General features: G+C 32.9%; 2 protein-coding genes across 4 annotated transcripts in view; one reads left to right on the top strand and one right to left on the bottom strand.

Annotated features, from left to right (window-relative positions):
- LOC126741653 (myotubularin-related protein 13) overlaps nt 1-16,012 on the top strand; it is an 81,189-nt gene extending 65,177 nt beyond the window's left edge. For all 3 annotated transcript variants that reach the window (XM_050448180.1, XM_050448182.1, XM_050448181.1), the window contains 9 exons: nt 134-426; nt 489-652; nt 716-858; nt 917-1,064; nt 7,699-7,783; nt 7,842-7,966; nt 10,299-10,656; nt 13,255-13,337; nt 15,540-16,012. In XM_050448180.1, coding sequence (XP_050304137.1) covers nt 134-426; nt 489-652; nt 716-858; nt 917-1,064; nt 7,699-7,783; nt 7,842-7,966; nt 10,299-10,656; nt 13,255-13,337; nt 15,540-15,632 — 1,492 coding nt within the window. In that variant the 3' untranslated portion in view covers nt 15,633-16,012. The remainder of the gene's footprint in view (nt 1-133; nt 427-488; nt 653-715; nt 859-916; nt 1,065-7,698; nt 7,784-7,841; nt 7,967-10,298; nt 10,657-13,254; nt 13,338-15,539) is intronic.
- Nucleotides 16,013-16,135: 123 nt separating this feature from the next.
- Nucleotides 16,136-24,549, bottom strand: LOC126741656 (TNF receptor-associated factor 6-like). Its single transcript, XM_050448184.1, has 7 exons — nt 24,137-24,549; nt 22,744-22,926; nt 22,284-22,410; nt 22,082-22,236; nt 21,786-22,028; nt 21,566-21,703; nt 16,136-16,494 (listed from the first exon to the last, which is right to left on the bottom strand). Exons 1-7 carry the CDS (start codon nt 24,373-24,375, stop codon nt 16,305-16,307), a joined length of 1,275 nt encoding a protein of 424 aa, XP_050304141.1. The 5' UTR covers nt 24,376-24,549; the 3' UTR covers nt 16,136-16,304.
- Between the last annotated feature and the right edge of the window lie 109 nt (nt 24,550-24,658).

Raw genomic sequence — 24,658 nt, 5'->3', positions numbered from 1 at the left:
TTATAATGCACAAATAAACGGTTAAAATCTAAACTATGGGCCACTCCTTTTTTTATCTGTTGCCATGTTTCTTTTTGGTCTACTATTGCAGTTATATAAACCAAGTGTAAACTCTAATTACTCACACTTCCAGGAGTAACTTAAACGCCAACTCCCAAGCCAGCGGCTTCGCCCCCACCTTCTTACAATTCCTGGACGCGGTCCATCAGATCCAGAAGCAATACCCGCTCGCCTTCGAATTCAACGACTTCTACCTGCGGTTTCTCGCTTATCATTCGGTCTCTTGTCGCTTCCGGACGTTTTTGTTCGACTGCGAGGCGGAACGGGTCGAGTCGGGCGTAGCAGCCGTAGAGGACAAACGCGGTTCCCTAAATTCCCATCATAAAACCATCGATACCACTTCGGACGATGAGAATATTTATCCAGGTAAACGGGTTTTTCAGGTTTCAGTTAAAATGAGCCGCAATCATTTGTTTTTTGTTTGTTAGGAGGGCGTTTGTGCGGCACCAATATAGGAGCCAACTTGGGACAGAGCATTTTTGACTATATCGAGAAGCAACACGCGAGAAATCCGTTGTTTTTTAACTTTATGTACACGCCCGATTTTGAACATCCCGTTTTGAGGCCCCAAAGTTATCTTCCTAGTCTTGAGGTAATTAAACCGTTTGACTGGACTTTTTTTTCGATGAATCTATGCTTTCCATACCCCGAATAGGTGTGGGATTATTACTTGGGCGAAGATCTTCATCATGGACCGAGTTATGACCCGGAAGTAATTCAAATGGATACGCAGCAAGAGGAAGAAGCGGAAGCGGCCGATGGATCTAGTAAATCTTCTAGGAAAATTGTTAATTTAGGGTACTTATTGAACTATTTCTCCTTATCTTAGTTAATACGTAATAAATATTCATTTTAGGTATGATTGTATAGATAAAGTGATCCCAGACGCTTTCAGTCATTTACTTGAGGAAATTCATAAGTTGGAAATGGACTTGGGGCATCTGCCCCAGAAATGGAAGGTGCTATGGGACAAGTTGGAGCTGCCCGTCACGGATTCTTTGAATGTAAGCCTCTTTGGTGGTATTTTACTCAACGACTTCTATTTTAGCTTTAATAATTTGAAAGGTGCAACATGGAAACAAAAATTCTCTTTTCAATTTTCCCGATTTGCTAAATTTTAAAGTTATGGATGAGGTTACGCTGAAAAATATTATAACTTCATGATGGACTATCAATAGAAGATGTAATAACTTGTTTTCCATTCTGCATCAATCTTCTTCTCAATGTTATTAATTCCTGTATCTTAGAAAAATGATTTCCAGACTTGTTTAAAAGAGCTATCAGTCATTTGCAAAAGTTTCAAACCCCAAAGAACCTAAAGATCTACGCCCTATTATTACTTCATCTGCTTTATCTAAGATCTGGAAGATATATGTATGGCCAAATAATTTCATCGTAAAATTCTTATAAAATTATACTTGGATGTCAATCCGGTTTTAGGAAACAGCTTAGCACAACCACATGCCTTGTAAATCTTACGAATGACTTTAGGCATTATGAAGAACAAATATAGCTTTATGTTTTTTAGTAAGGGATTAGACACTCTAAATCCTGATATGCAAATTGTTTTTTTTTAAGTGTTTCTAATAGTACAGTTGCCTTGCAAGATATCGAACATTAAATAAAATGCATAAGCTAAACTGAGTCGAATAATATGGAAAATGGCTGGGAGACATCTAGAATTATTGCAAACGCCTAGTAAAACGTCATAAATTAGAATTACTAACTGAAAAATAACAGAAATTATATCAAGTACTCGTATGTGGGTTCAATCCTTATCGTTGGGTATATTTTAACTAGAAACAGGTTTAAATGCCTGGAGATTGATTCTCACCTTTTATACTCAAAATCTAAATTTATGTCTGTAAGTACTGCGGCACTTCAGTGATCTATATCGTCGCTTTGGTTGTGAACTGTCCTAACCCACATAAAGTAAAACTGGAGCTAGCGCGCTTTCAAAAAAGTTTGTTTTTAAAAAACTTATATATTCTTTTCTAGAATATTAAAAAAAGGTCAAATCATAACAATTTTTTGATATTTGTAATTAGGTGTCATACTTGTTGTGTGGATATTTTTATTTTGAAATTATAAACAATATTTTAGGTTTTATGTGGCTTAGCCCCTTTCACTACCACAGAGCTAGTTGTTTTGCCGGAATATTCTAAGATGTGAAAAGATCTAACAATAATAATGTTATAAAATAATGATAAAACTCAGCAGTTTTTTTTAACTTTTTATTATTAATATTACTAATACAAAATGTTTAAAAATAAATTTTATTTAAACTGTCAGTTTTCGTCGTTCTCGGATTCAACTTGATCCTCATCAGTGGTTCTTAGTCCCTCATAAAATCCGTGATAAGCAGACTTTATGGAGTCAGATTCGCATAACTTACGCAAGCCCGTTAATTTTCGTTATTAAAGATACGCCATTTCTTAAAGATGCCTTTTTAACTTCTATGGAACGAAATTCAGAATCATCAAGACGTTTTTTAAAGAAAATTTTGTTAGGTTCTTCTTTCCTATATTGAATCCATTTTATTTTTAACCAATTCAAATTACTTCCATCTGTACATTTTTTTTTGTTTAATATTGCGGATTTGGAAAAAGATTTAAAATTTAAGAAATCTGAATAGTTCATTTCAGTAACATTGTAAAATGGTTGCTTAGTTTTTGCAGTTCGAGCTACTGTGTACCAACCCTCTGGGGTGTAAATATCGATTTTATTACCACGGTTTTCAATGGCAGAATGAACGCTGTCACATTCCATTTCAGAGTGTCCTGACTCCATAAATTTTTGGTTAATAATTTCAATCGGAAGCAAATGTACAGCTCGTAAAAACATGGCAGCATTAATGCAGTTACGGTTTTGTCCCGATGCTGTGTCAGCATAGAATGTAACTCCTTTTACTTCAGGGCTAAAGCCATTTAAAAGTTTCCACAAACAGGTTGCGATCTCTGACGAACCTTTGGTGCCAACCCCCTCATGCCACATAAAATTTTCAGCTTGTGCAGTCCCCAAATTATATACGGTAAAGTTAAATGTCTTTAGTTTTTGGGTATAGTATAACTTTCCTACTTGTAATGAAGGCGTTAAAAGAATTTTCTCCATATCTACGGCAAAACACAAAAAACTCTTGTCAAGTTTTGCACGATTTTTGTCGATTTGTTTTGCTTCTCTAGCCTCTGTTTTTCGGGCCAAGTGTGCATCCATACTGTCTTGCATTTTTATCTTTTCCTCATCATTTTTGTTTTTAAACTCGGCACAATAATCACATTGATCTTTTTTAGGCCGATGGAAACCAATATTGAACTCCGAGGTAAAAATATGCTTATAAAAGCTAGCTTTTTCTGGTACTACTCCAAGCTCTGCACAATAATCTTTATAATCTAAATATATTCTATTTTCAGATAATCCTGTAGGGAGATATTCCCTCTTTGTTGTGCTTCTACAGTAATGTGAAGAAATTAAGGGTAATTTTTTAATGTGAGATCTTATTATGTCTTTGGTTGCTTCAGATTTTTTTTGCGGTGGTGATTTCTTGCCCCTTTGATCTGGCTTAACGACTCCATGTGCAGAACTTTTATCCAGTGCTGTAAGTACCTTTTTACTCGAAATTTGTAGAGTTTTAAGGAAAAAGTTTTGACAAACTTGATGTTGTGTATGTCTTGCAGTAAGTTTATATACTAAGGTAAACTTTCTTCGACTACCCTCTTTTTGTACAACGTATGAACGCTTCTTTGGGATACGCTGAACATGTTTAGCAATAAAGTTCCACCTTGACTCTTCGCTTTTTATATTATAAAATTCGTTAAAAATATCATGTCGCGTTTCATTGGAAAAAAGTTCATTACATTTGTAATGACATCTACATTTTACCTCTGCTACTGTTTTTGCTTTTTTAGGTCTTCCCTTCTGTGTCCGATATTCTTTTCCCTCCATTCTTAAAGTTTTTTGGACATTTCTGGTCCATTTTGATGGGTCACGTTTTCGTTTTCTTGTTAGCTTTTCCTTCTCTGCATTTTCGGTGACATCGAATGTTGATGTGGCATTGTTTCTTTCCATCAAAAGCCTTTTTCTTACATTTACTAACGGTTCTGAACTTGAAGATGCTTCGTCGTTATCGTCGTTTCGATTTTCTTGATTTTGCACTGAAAATTAAAAATATGGTGTACTTGATTACAATAATTAACAAACTACCTTCAACTGGTGGTGATACTCGACTGTTCAAAAATTCTTGATGGTAAGCCGTGACTGCACTCAGCCCCGGAAATTCAACGCTTTGTTCTCTGCCTAAAAGTAATAACATTTTAAACGTAATTTTAAAAAAAAAACGACTACTTTAAATGTAACGCAGATGCATGCTTAGAATTACAAACGATAAATATATTTATTTAATTTAATTAAACTTAACTTAAAATATTAATTGAAAAAAAAAACATTATTTTTAATAAATCACATGCGACTGCGTACTTGCGTTAAATTTTTTATACCTTCAACTGTTACTGGTGGCGATAATAATAACCCATCGGTATCGAGAATGTCTTGCCCACAATCTCCTGCAGTAACCGGCATTTTATCTAAAATGTGCATACATTTTAATAATTATCTTTTTATAAGTTACAATAAGTTAGGTATTTAATTTGTACATATTTATAATCATGTTAGATACAGAAAGTACGTTAATTACGAATTACGTACGCCTAATTCCGCACTATTCACTCGAAAAATAATTATGTACTTACCAAAATAAACCGGCGATAGTATGGTATATTCTTTTTCTTCATTATCAGAGGATTCGTCGGACCTTTCGTCATCATTTAACTGCATTTCTAGTGCTCTTTGGACTATAAGTTTACTCCTTGAAGACATTTTTTAAAAAGCACTCTTAACAATACAAAAACACTAACTAAATAAACAAAAAAACTAAACAGTCAACGCTCTAACTCAAGAATACAAAGCGCACTAAATGCGTGCAATTATTATTCCAAAACATAAACAAATAGCGATTTCGAAAGGTAATTTAGTAGACTTTGTGTGTATATTGATTCTTTTTTAACTAACGACACCAAAAAGAGATAAAAAGATACTCAGCATTCACGAGCGGGCCGAAACAGGGACGCAAGAGCCAACACAGAAACCATAAAAATGTGGATTAGTTTTATTCACATCTATAATATTTTGATCCATAACGCTTAAAAACGCAGTTGCTAAAAGTGCTAAGCTGCTTATGCCTATTCACTATATTAAAATGTGGGTTAGATCTCTTAGCAAATTTTATGTTTCAGGGACTTTATATAGGTTGTGGCTTAGGATACTTTTAATAATGAAAATTTATACTTTTTACTATTTGTTGACAGTCTTAACTCAATTTTCAATTTTTTGTGGGTTACGACTCTTCACTACCAAAGCGACGATATTAGAACCCTTATTATTCCCATTTTATGTAGATGACAAATATTTCATGCAAAACTACAATAAGATGCAGATGATTCTCGTACATTAAACTATTTATACTTATCTATACTTATGAATTAAAAATTAATACTTGAAAATTGTGTGATCATTTCTGTGGTTCTGTGCAAACTTTGTGGTTAAGGTAGATAATACAATAGTGGTTAATAAAGTAAACATTTGGGTATTATTTTTGATAAATACTTTGTCTTTTTCTGCCCACATAAATAAAAAAATAATACTAATTCTATGCGCTTAAAACAACTAAACAACCTAAAATTGCCAAGTGAAACCAAGTATTTTTTGTGCACCTATATTATTGTGAAAATGTACATACGTAAGTTACTCTCCTAGTTTTTGTACTATTTTATTCGTATTTTATGGTTAAGGGTTTTGTAGTATTCAGGGCCGTTTGCACCACTTCTCTTTAAATTTGTGGCACAACTTAGATTTAAGGTTGATCTTAACTTTTAATGGCGTGGCACGAATGATACTTACATGTTTTTTAACGTAAGTATTGGAAACGCTTGGCAACATCGTTAGTAATCGACTGATTTGTTGTTTGCTACAAATTTGCGTGGACCAATAAAATTGGTAGGATTAGATGTCACATTTGACATTTTATTATTTATTTATTATTTGATTTGGTATTTGTTCATCAAAAGTTTTAACAATTTTTTGTATTAATTGAGATCTAAAAAGGTATGATATTGGGTGATATGAGCAATTTTTGAGAATATTCGGAAGCATGCTCCTAATTTCACATTTGGAGAACAAACGCTTTAGCTAAAAAAATATAGTTTCAATTTATAAGGGAATTATAGAAAATAAACAAAGAAATCCAACCGCTTGGAAGGATAAGGACAATGCATGGGGACAAATTACGAAGGCATTCAATGCAGCAAATGAGGAATTAACCTATAGGACAAAGGAAAACCGAAAAAAATATTGTGACAATATTAGAAAATATGTTAGGAAAGTGACTAAAGGAAATAGAATGAGTTTTAAGGTTAAAAATACCAAAGTGTCACATAAGTCCGAGAATAACTGCTGCTTAGCATAAAATCAGTTTTCACAAGTTTCACTGGTGAAAACAAAATCTGACACCTAAGGTACACTTAAAGTTAAGGTTAACCAAAGTGTAAGTGGTGCAAACGACCTTTAGGGTTCTACTTACTTACTTTAGGTTAATATTTGCTTCTATAGTGTCTAGTTTTTAAGTTGTTCATCTTGTTTGAGAGCCCCAATTTAGGTTATATTGTTGTAAATTCCTGTATTGGTTTGACTGTGAGTATTTTCTTGAAATTATTGGTTTCTTTCGGTAAAAACAATGAAGAAAATTCTAAATTGTTCCATGGGGCTTTAAAAAGGACACGTTTCGTGACATTTTATTCAGTTTCAATTGTTTAGTCAGTTTTTACCTTGAAATCACTTAAATTTCGTTACAATATTATCATTGTTTGATCATGTTAATATGTATAATCTACAATAACGTAATTACATTTGCTGCCTTATCTTCTATTCAAAAAGTTTAAAATTCTCACATTGTTTTGATATTTGCTACAATACTCATTATACACATCTTAATACATAATTATTACATTCTTTCAATGTCAAATAGATGCAAATATCATATGTATTCTTCTATGTACAGTTTTTAAAGTAAGGAAACCCGTCTTATCCAAGAAATGTTTTTATTATGCATTTATGATACTAGACGTCTTAGTATTATTAGTCCCTCCAGCAGCTTTTCAACAATTATTCAGTCACGTTGCAGGTCAATCGCGGAACAATTTCCCTCATTTTTTTAGAGATTATTCTTTTTACCAATATGAAAAAATTGCTTATGCAGTCACAGAAGAATGCCTAATAAATAAATGCTTATTGATTGGCATGTAAATTGAGGTAATGTCATGTTCACACTTACTGGGTCAAGCCTACACTAACATTCTCGTTTTGCTTTTGATATTATATACTTGTATTATATTATTTATATCTATATATTGAATCTGTTTCTCAGTATGCTATCTATTTTTAAATTGTTTTTTTTTTTGTTCAAGCTTTTATAAGTCAAAATGTATTTTTTTACAACATACACACATTCGTTTTGTAAATTGTGATATTGGCAAATAACGAACTTGAATTTTAAATTAAACCTTATATACATTTTTTTTTTAATTCTAGAGACACGCCTCGTTTAGCACTGCCCTTGTTAGATCTCACGGAAGACTGGTACATAAACGATCGACTCTTGAAATATTAATGCGAGGTAAATGGTAGAACTGTGACTTATCAGTGGCAATTAATTATTTTGTAATTTTTTTAAGGGAAAATGGTGGGCGCAGCCGAGTCTTCTCTGGTATATTCGCACCCTCACAGGTTCGAAAGGTACAACTATACCACCCCTACACATTGTGATTCTTGCTCGAATATTTTATGGGGACCTGTTAAGGTAACGATAAATAATTTTTATTTAATCTAATATCAACTGCTTTTATCTCATAAGATTTTCAAATTTTGCGGGACGAGACTGCATCTTTATACTTCATAGTAATTTGAAACATGACATCCATTCTTTCTCCAAGAGACAACACAAAAAAAACAAGACAAAAGTAAAAAACTCCAAGTCAGGGTCTCATTAAACATATGTATATACATATAATTTCTTAAAAAGCTACACGCGTTTCGCTCCTATCGGGGCATCATCAGGCCTAAAAGTAAATAAAAATATTACAAAAAGATAAAATGCTGTTTAGGTTCAAAGTTTTTTTAGCATATTTTATAAGCGTTCTTTTTGTACTATTTTTATTTACTTTTAGGCCTAATGATGCCCCGATAGGAGCGAAACACGTGTAGCTTTTTAAGAAATTATATGTATATACATATGTTTAATGAGACCCTGACTGGGAGTTTTTTACTTTTGTTTTGTTTTCTTCATAGTAAATATCTCAATTTCTAAGAATTAATGCAAAAAACTACAAGAGGTGAAAATAGCTACGTTTACAACGCGCGCATCTATTAGGTCCATGGATCAAATGATTGACTATTTTTATTTAGTACAGCCCTGTTCAGAAATTGATTTTGAAGGTTAAATTAGTCCAGGATTATCTCTGGGGCCCAATTCTTGACGGCGATAGAATAAAACGATTAATAGAGCATCCCTGGGGATCGATCCCTAACTCATCTCTACTCCCTCGCGTCACATCTTAAAATTTGTATTCTCGACAGAAAAGGAGAGAGCAAATTTCAAGGGAAAGCGTAGCCGTGTTGCCAAATATTCCAACCAATTATAGAAGGGTATTTTTGACATTTCAGGTTGTGGGGGAGCTTGTTTTTAGTAGTGGGGATAGTTTTATGGGCTGTCGGTTTTTTTGCTGTTTAGTGTTTTCGTTTAAGGCTGTTTATTTAGTTTGGTGTTTTTTCTTGTTTTTATTCAACTTTTTTTCATCTTTTAAGACTGTGATGTCTGATGATAATGATAAAAAGGGGTCACTTTGTGGAAGATTATTTCTCGGAATTCTCCAATATTCATTAGCATCTTCTTGGTTTTGCTCAACAATATCACACACCAAGATTGCATTTAAGTTCATCTTGGTAGCAAATTAGAAAAGCAAAAATACGATAACAAAAACTACTTTAAATAACCGCATTCAAAGACAAATAATAAAAAAAATAAAAAAATAAAAACAAAACAAAATTTACCAAAATGACATACAAAGTGAAATTAGTGCGCTTGCGTTACATGCGATATTATATAAATCGTTCCCCGCAAAAAACCCAGTAGAAGAAATGTTGATATCCAGGGAGCAACCTTTCTATCGATTTTCAGTAGAGCGAAGTTCAAGAATACTGATTTTGTGTTTTTAATAGAGCCCCTTTCTATTAGCTGTTCTACTCCCCGGTTTTCAAGAATTGGGGCCCAAGGATCAAAATGTCAGTTGAAGTGACTTTTGATCTTGACTACGAAGAATTATAGGACATAACCTCTAAATCTTTAAAAGTGTTATTGTTTAAAGATAATAAATATAAACTAATAATTTCTTTTTCAAGGCTAAAGCTTGTCCTCTTTATTTTTGCGTACAAAAATAAAAACCTCAATAAAATGTCAAACTTGTCATTTTGGTACTTCAAAATAGGTGTTTACACGGAAAAAACTAAATTTAATCTACCTTGTTTGGAAAGCATCAAATTCGCGTGTCAAATTTTAGTGTGCTGCCGTTTACACGGGAAAAATAGTCCTCGTGACGTCATTTGATCCAAGTATTAAATATTTGGTACCCGCGTTGTACGTCGTAAACGTAGCTATTGATAGCCTAAATTTTTTCTTAAGAACACCTATAAGCATTTTTCTAAAGATTACAAAATGGGGAAGTCTTTATCTCCAAGAAAAATGCATGTAGGTCACTTAGGTAAATGTATATTTTTTTTTTTTTATTCCCTATAACGGATAATTTGTTTTATTTGGTGAACGTATATATTTTTTGTACTGTTCTGTATCTGATGATGGCTGTTTACACAGCCAAAATGCATAATACATTTACCTAAGTGACCTACATGCATTTTTCTTGGAGATAAAGACTTTTGTAATCCTAATTTTGTAATCTTTATTTACACATTCTCCTACAAAATATGGACTTCTATTCAACTAGCATTTTTCTCACCAACACCAGCGGTATTTAAAAAATTTGGAAATTTGTGGGATGACACTTCACCTTTACAAACTGTGAAAAACTCTCCCTCGATTCGCTAACGGTAAAATAAACCTTTTTCACGCCACTTTCTAGACGGGGATGAGATGCATGGACTGCGGCTACAGTTGCCACGAGAAATGTACGGAGGGCGTCCCGAACAATTGCACCAAATACAAGGCGATATCGGATAATTCGACCGCGCAAACGATGCAAGTGAGCGGGGGCGATAACGGTTCCGTAAGTTCGGGCAGCGCCCGTCAAACCTCCAGTCAACAGTACTACGAGCAGTTCTCGTCCAATGTGGCGGAAAATCGAACCCACGAGGGTTATCTGTACAAAAGGGGCGCCTTATTGAAGGGATGGAAGCAACGGTGGTTCGTACTCGACTCTATTAAGCATCAGCTACGTTATTACGATGCCATGGAAGATTCGCACTGTAAAGGCTTTATTGGTGAGTTTAAGTAAAATACTAAACAAAATAAAAGTACATAGTCACATGTTCCTGTATTAGGGCATCGTCAGATCTAAAAGTAAGTTAAAGAATCACAAACGTAAGCCTGATCAAACATATACCGGGTGGCACTGCAACCACTTAACAGGCTCTAATTTTTTTGAGTTTTTTTGGATGTGTGCACGAGCCATGATTCTGTATAATTTACATAAAAACTGGTTTAACCGGAACTTTATTTATTTTCGTATATAATTCGCCACGTATTAAAATTCTCTTTTCGCGTAAGTAGACATTTAATTGACAAGTGACAGTTAAAAGTGATTTTAATATGAATCATCTAGATGGCTTGCACAACGCTTTAGCAATTATTAATTGATTTATGTAGAAAAAGTAGTGATAAATAAGTCAAAATCAGCCAATAGAACCATTATTTACAATTCGCGGTTCTAAATTTGCAACCTTACAATTCAGGCTTAGAAAATAGTACAACTGAATGCATTTTATGTACACTGGTGGCCAAAAGTAGATTGACAACAACTTATTTTTCAAATTTGTTTATATCACGGTTTAGGAAATGATAAATTAGGTGGGACAGTACCTGATTAAAAAACAACGGAGCCTATTTGTAATGTTTAATTATATTTAAACTATTTATTCGTAATACCCAATTTTATTTAAAAAAAATTAAAAAACTAAACAATTTTCAAGTGGCCAAGATTAAATTGACAAAGCTTACTAAAATAAAAATAAGTATGGAAAATTTAAAGGGTTTTATTCAATAATGCGTTGCATAGCCTCTATTTCTTCTCACTTCCACCAACCTTTTGGGCATTGACCTAATTAAATTGTCAATATAGGACGTGTCAATGGATATCTTGCATGGCTTCAAAGCTTCAAAAAGTTTTTGTTTATTTTTGAAATTTTTACATCGGATATGACGATCAATGTAATCCCAAATGTTCTCGATCGGATTTAGGTCCGGTGACTGTGACGGCCATTTTTTCATGGGACAACCATTGTTTAACGACCTGACTAACGACATTGTTTAACGGTTGAGTGGCATAACTTCATCAGCGTAAGGTACCATAACATCCTGCAGTATGTCTTTATACATGAAACGATCCATCGTGCCTTCTATCAAGTGTAGTGGACCCATCCCATAGCCCGAAAAATACCCCCTCCCACACCATCACGGAACCACCTCCATGCTTGACTGTGGACACCGTATATTTGGGATCATACCTTTGGTTCACAGGACGCCTAACATATCTTTTGCCATCCGAGTTAATCAAATTGAACTTTGATTCATCACTAAAAATAACCTTTTTCCATTCGGAGACTGTCCAGTGACTATGTTCTCGAGCAAAGCTCAATCGCGCCCGTACGTTTTTTAAACTTAGCAGTGGTTTTTTTGCAGGGCGTCTTGTTTCTAAATCACTATATTGAAGTCTCCTTCTAATGGTACGACAACTAACTGAACCCACACCTTCTTCTTTCAAATACAGCTTGATTTCTTTTGAAGTTGCGAATGGGTCAAGTTTTGCTTTTTTCAAAATTTATTGGTCAACACGACTAGTGGTCTTCTTTGGTCGGCCAGTTTTTTTTAGAGGAACAACACTTCCACGGAGATTAAAATTTTTTATTATTTGACTTACTGTTGCCCTCAAAAGAGAAAATTTTCGAGCAATATCCGCCTGTTTAACCCCTTTCCGGTAATCGTCGATTATTCGCATCTTAATATCGATCGATAGAGTTATACCACGTGGCATTGTAAATATTTTTCAAAACTAATAGTAAGGAAAGTCAAATCAACAGAAACCAAGGCATAAAACTCAGAGACTGAATAAATATGTTGTTTGTCAATCTACTTTTGGTTTCTATCCAAGTTTTTAAAATATCTAAAGAAATAAATAACGTTGTTTGCAAAAAAATAACTAAATAATCAAGTTATTGACAACAACAAAAAATGGTAATTAAACACACCATGACCACAATTTCTAAATACCAGCATACCACTTGGCTAAAACAACTTGCTAACCCGTTGTCCATAGTCATCTAGATCGTTTCTATTAACATCACTTTTAACTGTCGCTTGTCAGTTTAATGTCAACTTGTCATATGTTACTAAAAAAAAAAAACATTTTAATGTGTGGCCAATGTTATAAAAAAAGTGTACTTCTAGAACTCATCTCCTAATAAAAATACTGTAAAAAACAAACAGTACATCTTAAAAACAAATACACGATAAAATAAGGTTGGGCTACAACCACGACTTGCAAAAATCTAATTAAGATTAAAATAATAATAAGTAAAACAAGAGTCCTATTAGACCTGTTGTTTCTTTTTATCAATTCCCCTTGTTTTTAGAGTCTCTTCGTGATTCAACTACGTTTTAAAACAGAATATTGATTTTATAAGATCCTACAGTCAAAAATTTCATAAAATTTGCTAGGTATCCTTTTTAAGTGAATGCATTTTATTAATAGATAATCTTTTAACAAACATTGTAAGGATCTTCTAAGTTACTTAGAAAACATGGACTATTTTCGCGAATTTTTTGGGACTTATTAATGATTCATGCTTTTTTTTTTGTTGTAGATTTAGCGGAAGTTATGTCGGTAAACTCGGCCTCTCCTGCACCCGGTCCGCCCAAGAAAACTGACGAAAAATCATTTTTTGACGTAAGTAATAGTTTCTTAATTAAGCATTACTTACAGGGTTGTTTTTCATTATACACCTATGCCCAACGGGGTTACCATAAGTATTATTAAAGTGGAGACATCCACTAAAATTCTATTGGAAAAATGCAAGCATTAGAAGCTTTTTATCCACATAGCTAAGAGGAAAGACAGTTTCAGCTAACTCGAGTCGTAGCTTCACTTCTAGGGCTCAGATCGGTTTGATTTTTGTTTTAAAAGTTTCTTTGGAATGTTCTTTAGTTTTCATTAAAAAAATCACTAAAATCCACGAATTAGAAGCTTTTTTATACAAGTTTTTGAAGATCATACCCCAAAAAAAACTACTTCAGATAACCTGAGTCATAACTCCACTCCCAGAGCTCAGATCGGTTTGATTTTTGTTTTAAAAGTTTTTTTGGAATGTTCTTTAGCTTTCATTAAAAAAATCACTAAAATCCACGAATTAGAAGCTTTTTTATACAGGTTTTTGAAGATCATATCCAAAAAAAACAGCTTCAGGTAACTTCAGTCATAACTCCGGTTACAGTGCTCAAATTGGATAGATTTTTGTTTCAAAAGTTTCTTTGGGACGTTCTTAAGCTTTCATTAAAAAAATTACCACGAATTGGAAGCTTTTTTATACAGATTTATATTTACCATGTCCAAAAAAAAACTTTTGAACGTTAAAAGCTTTTTTACCAATACGGACGAAAGAAAAGACAGTTCCAGGTAACTGGAGTCATAACTCCACTTCTAGGGCTCAGATCGGCTTGATTTTTGTTTTAAAAGTTTCTTTGGAATCTACTGTACCTTTTATTAGAAAACTCACGAAAATTCATGAATTAGATCCTTTTTTTATCCTGGTTTTTGAAAATCGTGTCCAAAAAAAAAACTTCCAGTAACGTCAGTCGTAACTCCACTTCTGAAGCTTAGAACGGCTTGATTTATGCTTTAAAAGTTTCTTTGTAATGTTCTCTAGCTTCAAATAAAAAATCCATGAATTAGAAGCTTGTTTATACAGCTATTTTGAAGATGTTTAAAAAAAACAGCTTTTAAGCATTAAAACCTTTTTTACCCACGTTACCAAAAAAATCAGTTTCAGATTCACAACTTCGTTTCTAGGACTCAGATCGACGTGATTTTTGTTTTAAAAGTTTCTTTGGAACGTTTTTGACCTTTCGATAAAAAAATGATGAAAATTCAAGATTTAGAAATTTCTTAATTAAGATTTTTGAAGATCATGTCCGAAAAAACCCACTTCAGGTAACCTAAGACATAACTCCAGTTCTAGGGCTCAGATCGGCTTAATTTTTCTTTTAAAAGTTTCTTTGGAATGTTCTTTAGCTTTCATTAAAATAATTACGAAAATCCAAGAATTATCCAGCTTTTTTATCCAGGTTTATGTACACCATGTCCAAAAAAAACAACTTTTAAGGCATTAAAAGCTCTTTGACCCACATAGACAAAAGGAAAGACAGTTTCAGGTAACTTGAGTCGTAACTCCACTTCTAGGACTTAGATCGACGTGATTTTGGTTTTAAAAGTTTCCTTGGAATATCCTTTAGCTTTCATTAGAAAAATGACGAACATCCAAGATTTAAAAAATTTTTAATTAAGATTTTTGAAGATCGTGTCCAAAAAAAACACTTCAGGTAACTTTTAACTTAACTCCAGTTGTAGAGCTCAGATCGTATTGATTTTTCTTTTAAAAGTTTCTTTGGAATGTACTTTACCTTTTATTAAAAAACTCCCAAAAATCCATGAATTAGAACCTTTTTTAATCCAGGTTTTTGTAGGTCATGTCCAAAAAAAAAACAACTTCCAGTAACGTCAGTCGTAACTCCACTTCAAAACGGTTTGATTTTTGCTGTAAAAGTTTCTTCGGAATGTTCTTTAGCTTTGGTTAATATAATGACAAAAATCCAGGAATTAAAAGCTTTTTTTATCCAGGTTTATGTACACCATGTCCAAAAAAAAAACAACTTTTAAGACGTTAAAAGCGCTTTGACTCACATAGGCAAAAGGAAAGACAGTTTCAGGTAACTCGAGTCGTAACTCCACTTCTAGAACTCAGATCGACTTAATTTTTGTTTTAAAAGTTTCTTTCAAATACCCTCCAGCTTTCCCTAATACATATGGCTAACCCCTATAGGTTTAAATCTAAAATATAACCCTCGTAAGTTAATTAATTCGGTAAATTTCTAGCTACGCACCAATCGTCGCACGTACAACTTCTGCGCGTCCGACTCCAGTGCCGCCCAAGAATGGATAGAAAAGATCCAGGGTTGCTTGCAATAAATCAATTCTCCATAATACTCCATTGAATCCAAAGAAAAAGGTTAGATAGTCATATTTAATGTTATATATATAAATATTAGTTTCTTTATGTTTTATCGGTAAGTTTTTGAAAACGCGCTTCTGGTGTATTGCTCAATTAAAAAAAAAACCGTATCAGCTTTTTCTGTGTCGTCGTACAAATTAAAATAGTGTTTATCTCACTCTAATTGTATCGCTTTATGATGTCTCCTAAGCTGTTTCCAAGAACTTCCAACCTTGGTTAGGTTAAAAACCCTAAACGTTTTTTTTTTTGTTTATGTTCAATCTTAAAGAGGAAAAAGCACAAATTATTTTTATTTTTTAACTTTAAGTTTTTGTATTATAGTAAAATTTTATATTTTTTTATGTCGTCTTAGTTTATCGAAGCAAAATAACAAAACGCTCAAAGTAATATACTTGTTATCTCCTTTTAAATGTGTTTTATTTCTCCGGAACAAGGTGGGGATTACCAAAGAAAAAAAATGTTAATATTAAAACATTTATTAACATTTTGGTGTATAAAGGTCCAACATTATGGAATGTATGTATATTCGAGTTTTAAGTGCTTTCCTGAGTATGTATAACAGTTAAACATATATAACAAAGTTTAAGTACATAAAATAAGGACACTTTTAAAATGGAAACCAAAAAAAACTAAACAGGTTGAGCATTTACCTTAATGATTAATTGATTGTTAACGGTATATTCTTGATCAAATAGCTCTTCAAGTAAGGCGAATTCGGTGTATCCGAACCCTTTTGGGTTCAAATCGTGAATGGGACGGTTGAACGATTGCAATTCTGGCCGGGACATCATTGTTTCCTTTATGTTCTTGTACGAGTGCCTAAAATAGTTATTTATTTAGCAGAACAATAAAAATACAATAACAATAGTTATATACTATAACATATCTCCATTCCAACTAAAGGTAACAAATACGAGAAACTCAAACAAGATTTTTCCTCATATGTTCTCCCTAATTCTGCTAAGTTCTGTGTGGCCTTATAGACTTTATTTCTATACTTATCAGATAAAACTCTTGTGCTATAATAAACTACATTGACTATGTGCAAAAGTGGAAGCACTAATTAGTCTGAAATCTGAGTTAACTGGGATTAGCAAGAAAGAATATATTTGCTTACTCTCCTCTATATTTTCTCTTACATTCCCATTGTTGATATTGATCATTACTTGCTTCTTTTATCACTTTTCATAATTTTTTTTGGATCATAATCCAAGATTGTATCCTTTTTTTTTAATGTAAATGACTTAGTTATTGTAGAACTCAAAATCACGCTTTACACTCAATCAACAAACATACTAGTGCACAAAAACATCCCAAGAATTCAGTACATTGTCCCACCATGTTGAATGACTTAAGGCGAGTTATTCTGCCTTGGTGAAGATGTAATATTAAGAGAAATAGGATAATGATCAGTAAGGTCATGCTCTGAGATCAACGTTTTTAATTTTTTGAAAAGATTTCCTTCACATCTTTTCACTTCACAGAAATATTATTGTAAACAAAATTAGAGTACAGAAGGAAACATTTTATGCAGAATGTATAGACGAAAACAAAAACAATCCTAAAGAATTATGGAAAAATCTTAAAGCTCTACTGTCAGGTAAAAAGCATATTTTGACCAAACAAATCAAATTCAACGGGAAATTAGGCAGCGATGAAGCAATTGCACAAGAATTTGATAAATATTTTATAGAAAGTATACACATTATTGTCACCAACATCCCACAGTCACCAAATGTAATAAATAATGGTACCAAAGCCCCTGAACCTAGTTAGTAAACTATTTTCCAAGTTTGGTCAAGTATGAATATATGGTCAATGAAAAAAATTCTTAAAAATTTAAAAAATGTTGGAGGTGGAGAAAATGGCATATCTAAGCAAGTCTTGTGTGATGTATCTTGAGCTGTCGGTGATCGTGTCTTGGATGTTATTAACACTTCTTTAAAAAATGGAGTCTTCCCGGAATCATGGAAACTGTCGACTGTTGTTGCTGTTCCCAAAGTACCAAATACCATCAACCATAATGAGTTCCGACCAATTAATACGGTACCTGTCTATGAAAAGCTCCTTGAGGTATGTGTAAAAGAGCAACTCTTAAATGACTGTAACGGAAACTCGATAATTATTGAAATTCAGTCTGGTTTTCGTGAGTATCACTCGGGTGAGTCTATTGTCGTTAATATATGTGATAATTTTCTCAGAGCCATTGATAATAATAAATATGTTTTAGCGGTATTCTTAGATTTTAAACGAGCATTCGAAACGATAGACAGAGAAATTCTGCTATATAAATTAAACCAATTCGGAATTAGAGGTGATGTCTGGAACTGGTTTGAATCTTAATTGCGTAATAGAGTCCAACGTGTAAAGTATGGGAATAGTATCTCTCAGGTTCTTAATGTTGTATTTGGTGTTCCCCAGGGAACAGTATTGGGTCCATTATTGTTCTTATTATATATAAATGATATGGTAAAAGTTATACAAAAATGTAAAACTGTGTTATTTGCAGATGACACAATGATTTCTATAATAGGAAACAATATTGATTAGATGGTAACTGATATAAATAGTGACTTAACCAACATTTTCAGCTGGCTTTGTGTCAACAAATTATGTTTAAATACAAGTAAATCTAAATTTTGCCTTTTTACAAAAAAATCGAAAAATAATCAAATAAATATTGACGATGTGAACATCAGTGTAGGTGGAGAGAGAATTTTTTATGAAAAAGAAATAAAGTATTTGGGTACAATTTTGCATGCAAATTTGAATTTTATCGCACATGCAGATTACGCCATGAGAAAATGTTCCAAGAAAGTTGGATTTATTAATAGAGTTGGAAAAAACTTATTGATGCATACAAAGCTCCTGCTATATAATGCCATTGCTGTTCCCCATTTGCAGTTTTGCTCCACATTATTGTTCAACCTGCCTAAGGTGAACAAGGTGAAACCAAGGTTTGAAGTAATTCAAAATAGAGCAATGAGACTAATCCTAAAATGCAACCGATACACTCCTGTTATTATTATGTTAAGTGTGCTAGGTATGATGTCTGTCAGGCAAAGGATTATGTTTAGTGTGTATGTATTTATTTTTAAATTCAAACAACGTCTACTACCCACATATATCTGTGATAAAATAAGAGCGTTCGGAGACGTCCACAATTACTGCATCAGAAATAATACAGACTTTGTCCTTGATAGATGCAATACTAGTCAGATGTTAAATTCTGTACTCAGCAAGGGACTTATTGAATTTAATAAGTTGCCAACTGAAATCAAAATCTGTGATAATTTAAACCAGTTTAGGAGCCTATTGAGAAAATTTATTAGTGTGTGAATGTCTTATTTTATTTTTATTTTACAATTTTAACTCGTATTTTGTTTTATTTTTGCTATCTTATTTTAGGCTTAAATTTTATTTATAAATTTTCTGTATGTGAGACTTTTTGTGTTTTCTGTATATGTATGCCATTTTGTACAAGCACACATATTTTTTTTAAATATGTATTATTTAGTATTTATGTATTATGTATTATCTATATAATATTATGTATTACCTTTTGTAGCTCAAGCTAAATAAATACATTATTACTATTACTATTTAACAAAAAGGTGATCCAGGCAAGTTTTTAAATTTCCCAAATGCCTAGTAATCTTATTAACCATCACTATGCATCATAGTCAAACAATCGTTGGTTGTTTCTTGACCAGTTGCTAAAGCGTCAATATTTATGTCCAGTAACAATTTGGATAGAAATAGACATAATTATAAAATCTTTGTTTGCTATTGAGAAGCCCTTTTATAGGTTGCCAAAATATCCAGATTTTTGCCAGAGTAAGTTTCATTATTTTCAAGTTTTTATAAAGTCATGTCTTACATACACCATCGCATCGATTTAACTTACTTTCATTGAAAACGTTGACAAAACCCGGTATACCAAAATCATTTACATTATAAATATTACTGATATCGTAATCGTATCGTAAATTCTTTATTTGTATAAATGGTTCTGTTTCTGTTTTGCCCTATAAGGGCACCATCAGACCAGCAAAGAACGTATTGTCAGTCTTATAATCCACGATATCAATCTAATCGAGTCAATATAAGTCCACACTTATAATCCTTCTAAGCATTGTGGTACACAATTGCCTGGAATAAAAACATAATTTTCTAGGCAAGTGAATTAATTTTTTAACTAAAAGCAGGTTGATATGATAAAGGTACAAGTTTTCCATATATTAAAAAGCAACTTGTTACTGTTCGTTATTGCTTTAATGTCATTATTGATAGAGTCTTATAATATTGTAATATTGTCGGCAAATGGAGCACATAATCCATTAATATATAAAAAAAGACAAATATGTATGCTCCTAATAAGCTCCATATTCAGAAAGTAAGATTCCTTAAGTTCTGTCTAATATGTAAAATACTTTGTTGTCCAGCATACGTATTTTGGGAACTAATATTTTAATATAATTTATTAACTGTAGACGTTGCATTTTATTTTGATGTATAGGTACCCAAGACATCTTTTTTGTACTTTTTCCATTAATTTATGTTGATTTCTGCTTGTGGTAGTCAAACGACAGGAGCATAGCTCAAGGTGGGGTCTTACAAGCGCATTATTATACAATTTTATAATATTATTCTTCTATAAGTTCTTTAAGAACATTATATGAGGCATTAATGTAGTTTACTTTAACAGTATACTTTTATGAGACCATTGTCAAACTGCATCCCAATCACACCGAAGCTTGCTTAAATTACTCAAAAAGGAAACAGATCTAAACATAATAAAATCGTCAGTAAACATGAGACATGATAAGTAATTTATAACTTTAGGCAGATCTTTAATATAAATTATAAAAAGAAGTGGTCTTAGTTTACTGCCTTGAGGTACCCCAGATGTTAAAGGTTCCTATTTCATAAGATAAAGATTGTCCCATTGTAACCCTTTGCTGCCTATCTGGCTTCTTAACCTGTGAACTAATATTGTATGGTTGTACCAAGCTATTGTTTCTTATTTAATGCTTCTGCTGCTGATTGTGAAAGCAAGGGTAGATTGGCAGTTGTCGATCTATCTTGCTGTTAGGCAAATTCTGACTGAAATTGATTATATATTAATTTTGTATTAGAAATGTATCTTTCTAATACGAAATTTGTCTACTTCAGTTTCAGCTTGAATGCTCAGGTCTGCATATATTTTGGATACTTCCTGTCTCTAATATTTTTTGTTTGTTTAATTGGGCTCACTCTGTTCATATATTTGCTTTCCAACCCAGATGTATAAGTGATTGCTAATCTGAACTATAAAGGGCTGCAGTTTACATTTCAAAAAACTGGTAATGGCACATCTTACTATGGAGTACAGTTTTTCTGTATTTAAGGGCAAGATTAAGTAGTATCTAATTAAACATGCCTTTTACTTGAGGAATACCTCTGATCAAACTTTGCTGTTCTTGTTTTATGCCTTTGAGTAATTTTAAACATAAATAATTTTTAGTGATGTTTTATTGTATTTTTTAAATATATGTTTTTGAGTATTACATTTCTTGACTGGTGTAAGAGTGGTTTGCTCGTTGACACTAATAAATGGATAATAGTGGGCCAAGTACTGACCCTTGGGTAGCCCCATGCATATAATACTAATTACACTTCTAAAATAGTAAACTTCACTATATATAAAATAAGATAATACTTTCTGCACCTAGACTAAACTTTCAAACACTTTAAGAATAAATTGGATTATACTCAAAGCGATATAGGTATCAATAAATAAAAGTTCAGATTTAAAATAAATCTTTGGCCACTGTTTCCCTAAATACTTACCTCCTCAGGACAAGCTTAGAATAAGGTACCGATTTTACACAAAAACTTAAGTACTTACGTTGGATGAACAATAGTTATACTCAGTCTTCCACAAAAGGGCCAGTCTAATGCTTGGTCATGTTCAGACTTCATTATGTGAACCAATATGGCTAAATAGTTGGGGTCTTTAGGGGACAAATTGATTCGAATACACATTCTGAAATTAAAAATAAATTATATAGTATGTGCCAAAAATAATGTATAAACAATACAAGAAGTTTATAAAAAAATTCACTCACTTATATCCATATGAACTAGTGTAAAATCCAGGACTATAGTGGAGAATATTAGTATTTTCCTTCATGGCCCTTATTTTATTTTTAAAATCGTGAAAATGCCACACGAAACATCCGTTGCAGTATCTCTGCTGAAAGGAGGCCAGGGTGCTATTATAATTCGATATTTGCTGGGACATGTTGGCTATAATGATGTCTTGCTCTCTGGTTTTCTGTTCGAGGAATACTATCCTTTCATAGAGGGCCCTAAAATCAGACTTTTCATTATATGACCTTAAAAAAAATGATGCTGTGCTTACTTTAAAAGATTTTGCAAATTTTCATCAGGACTTTGCTGCTGACTGGAGGACTCCTGCTTCGAGGGGGGATCCCAGAAGTTGGCTTGCGCTAAAGCCGACCCGGCACTGTCACCATTACCTCCTAAGTTCACTTTTGAGTACGCTTGAGATAGTAACTAAAATTATTTGTTATATTTACATTTACTACAATGCATTAAATTACCATTAAATGCAGTTGGATATTTTCATCCAAATGCTTCTGAAGCTCAGGTTCATCTTCAAACTTCTGCTTGCAACCCACATTTATGTATTGGCAGCATAACTTTTCATGATCGGGCAACTCTGGAGGCCTACAATCAGTAGCTTATACTCCTAGCTTATAAGGATTAAGGGAAGTACAGAATTATAAGTAAATTGCAGAATAATAGTAAAAGGGCACAATCAGTATTGAAAAACTTATGCCAAACATTAATGAGCTTTTGCCTTGAAACACACTTCTTTAAAATAGCTGTAGTGTGTTCATTTTTGTATTTATTCACACATAAAATATCAGAGTACAATTTCTTTCAGTGTGGAAAAAATTTTGAATTTAGATCATTTTAGGGTCTGCAAGGTGGTGTAACCCCTTAAAGTTATCAAACCAAAAAACACTATTAACTATACTATCCAGATGCATTACTCACCTAAATTCACACACCAATAAGTGAGAATCGATATCCAACGGTGACAGTTCTTCCAAGCACCCCCTCAAGAAATTGGGGCATTTTGTTCTTTGCTGGGAAATTTCCCTTCTGGTAAAATTATCAGGGAAAATGTCCTTGTCCCTGTTTAATCTCATGTTGTCTACGGGACAAGCATTTTCTTTCCTGTAAAAATGGGAACTGTATGAGAACAATAATAACAAAACTTGCATGAATTATAGTTGCGAAATAATAAAGAGATGAATCATACCAGATGATGATCTCATGAATGATGCAAAGGAGGAGGATTTGTGGCTCATTAGCATATTTTGTTGTTTTAGTAGAAGGAACTCCTTAGTATATGGGATTAGTTTTTGTTAATTAAGGATTAATTAATATTGCTTGTTTTTGAATCATCAGTAATTCTGGAATTTGTTTGAATGTTGAGAGTCCTTAGATGGTTTTAAAATGACAACCACTATATACTTTAGTATAAATCCCCACTGGAAAGCCAGAAAATGGCTGTCCAAGTCTGTATCAATAAATTTTGGTGGGTATAAAATGTTTGCAATATGGAATTATATAAATGTGCTAAAGAATTCCCTTGAAGAAGAAAGAATTCAGAAAAATGGTCTTGTTTATACTTATATACTGCACGATCCAAAGTTTTAAACGGCTAAATAAAACCCATATGTGTGGGTAAAAGTTTTTAAAAGTTTGGAGTAGTTAGTAAATAGAACCAACAATTTTTAGCATTATTTAGTTAGAAAAATATGTAATAATTAATTGGCAAACTAGTCCAATGTTCCATCCATGAACTAACACACAAACATCGAGCCACATCAGTAAAAACTGCCCTATTAATCAAATCAAATTAAATCACTTATTTCCATCAACATCATAACAATGTATAAGAATTTACAATAAAAAAACTACAATGTACTACAACGGACAGTCAGCTAACATGGGCCTAAGACTTTTCTTAAAAATTGGAAAAGTCTTAGCTCTCTTTATTCTACATGGGAGATGATACCTGTGACAACTGGGTAAAAGGGATGTACAATTTATCTACATTTCTCATGTGGTTGGAAAGATTTTTAGGATTTTTTCTTTTTTAAAAGTACCACAGCAGGTTTCTCTAAAGGAAAGTCTAAACATTGTACATACATTAGCACTCTCAATACTGGAGGAATTACCCCAAGCTAACAAAGCATAGGATAGAGTGGAATGCACTGAGGCATAATAAAAGCTTTTAAGTGTATATGCATCTATTGCATACAGAGCCCACCTAAGGATCCCATGACAGATGTCTAGCAATTACAATTCCCAAGAACTTGGCGGATGATGAGGCTACTTGATAACTCCTCTCAAAGGAGTAAGTGATTTAAATACTTACTGCAGCCATTCTTGTATACAATTCCTGCAAAACCTGTGCCCGCAAGAAGTAAGCACCGGATCCCTTAACCATGCCAAACAAATGGGACACTCAAACCGGGCTTCCGGGGCGGCGAATTCATCTATGGAACTTTCCTGTGCCACTTCGGGACTGGTGTATTCCGATACGCCTATGCTGCTTTCTTTGGCCAGGCCCTTCTTCGGGTGGGACTCCTGATGATTTCCTGCTGCTGATGCCATAATATATTTTCTTACATTCTGTTAATTAGTTCTTTTATAAGTAATTGTACGTCACGGCAGTGTAATTTATTTGAAAAAATACTATTTTTAGAAGAATTTTTTATTAGTTATGACTAATTAAGTACACAATTATTGTAAAATATAACTTTGTCAATAAAAGTTGAAGAAATTGTCAAGTTTGACAGTGACATACGTCAACTTTTGACAGTCAGTCTTATGTCAAATTTTAAATTCACTGGTGTTGCCAACTATAAGGAGTGTCAAACGGTTGTCACTGTTGCCA

Source organism: Anthonomus grandis, chromosome 10, assembly GCF_022605725.1.
Source record: "Anthonomus grandis grandis chromosome 10, icAntGran1.3, whole genome shotgun sequence".
In the NCBI taxonomy this organism is placed as follows: domain Eukaryota; kingdom Metazoa; phylum Arthropoda; class Insecta; order Coleoptera; family Curculionidae; genus Anthonomus; species Anthonomus grandis.
The sequence above is the reverse complement of the archived record's forward strand: the minus strand, read 5'-3'. Positions and strand labels throughout refer to the sequence as shown.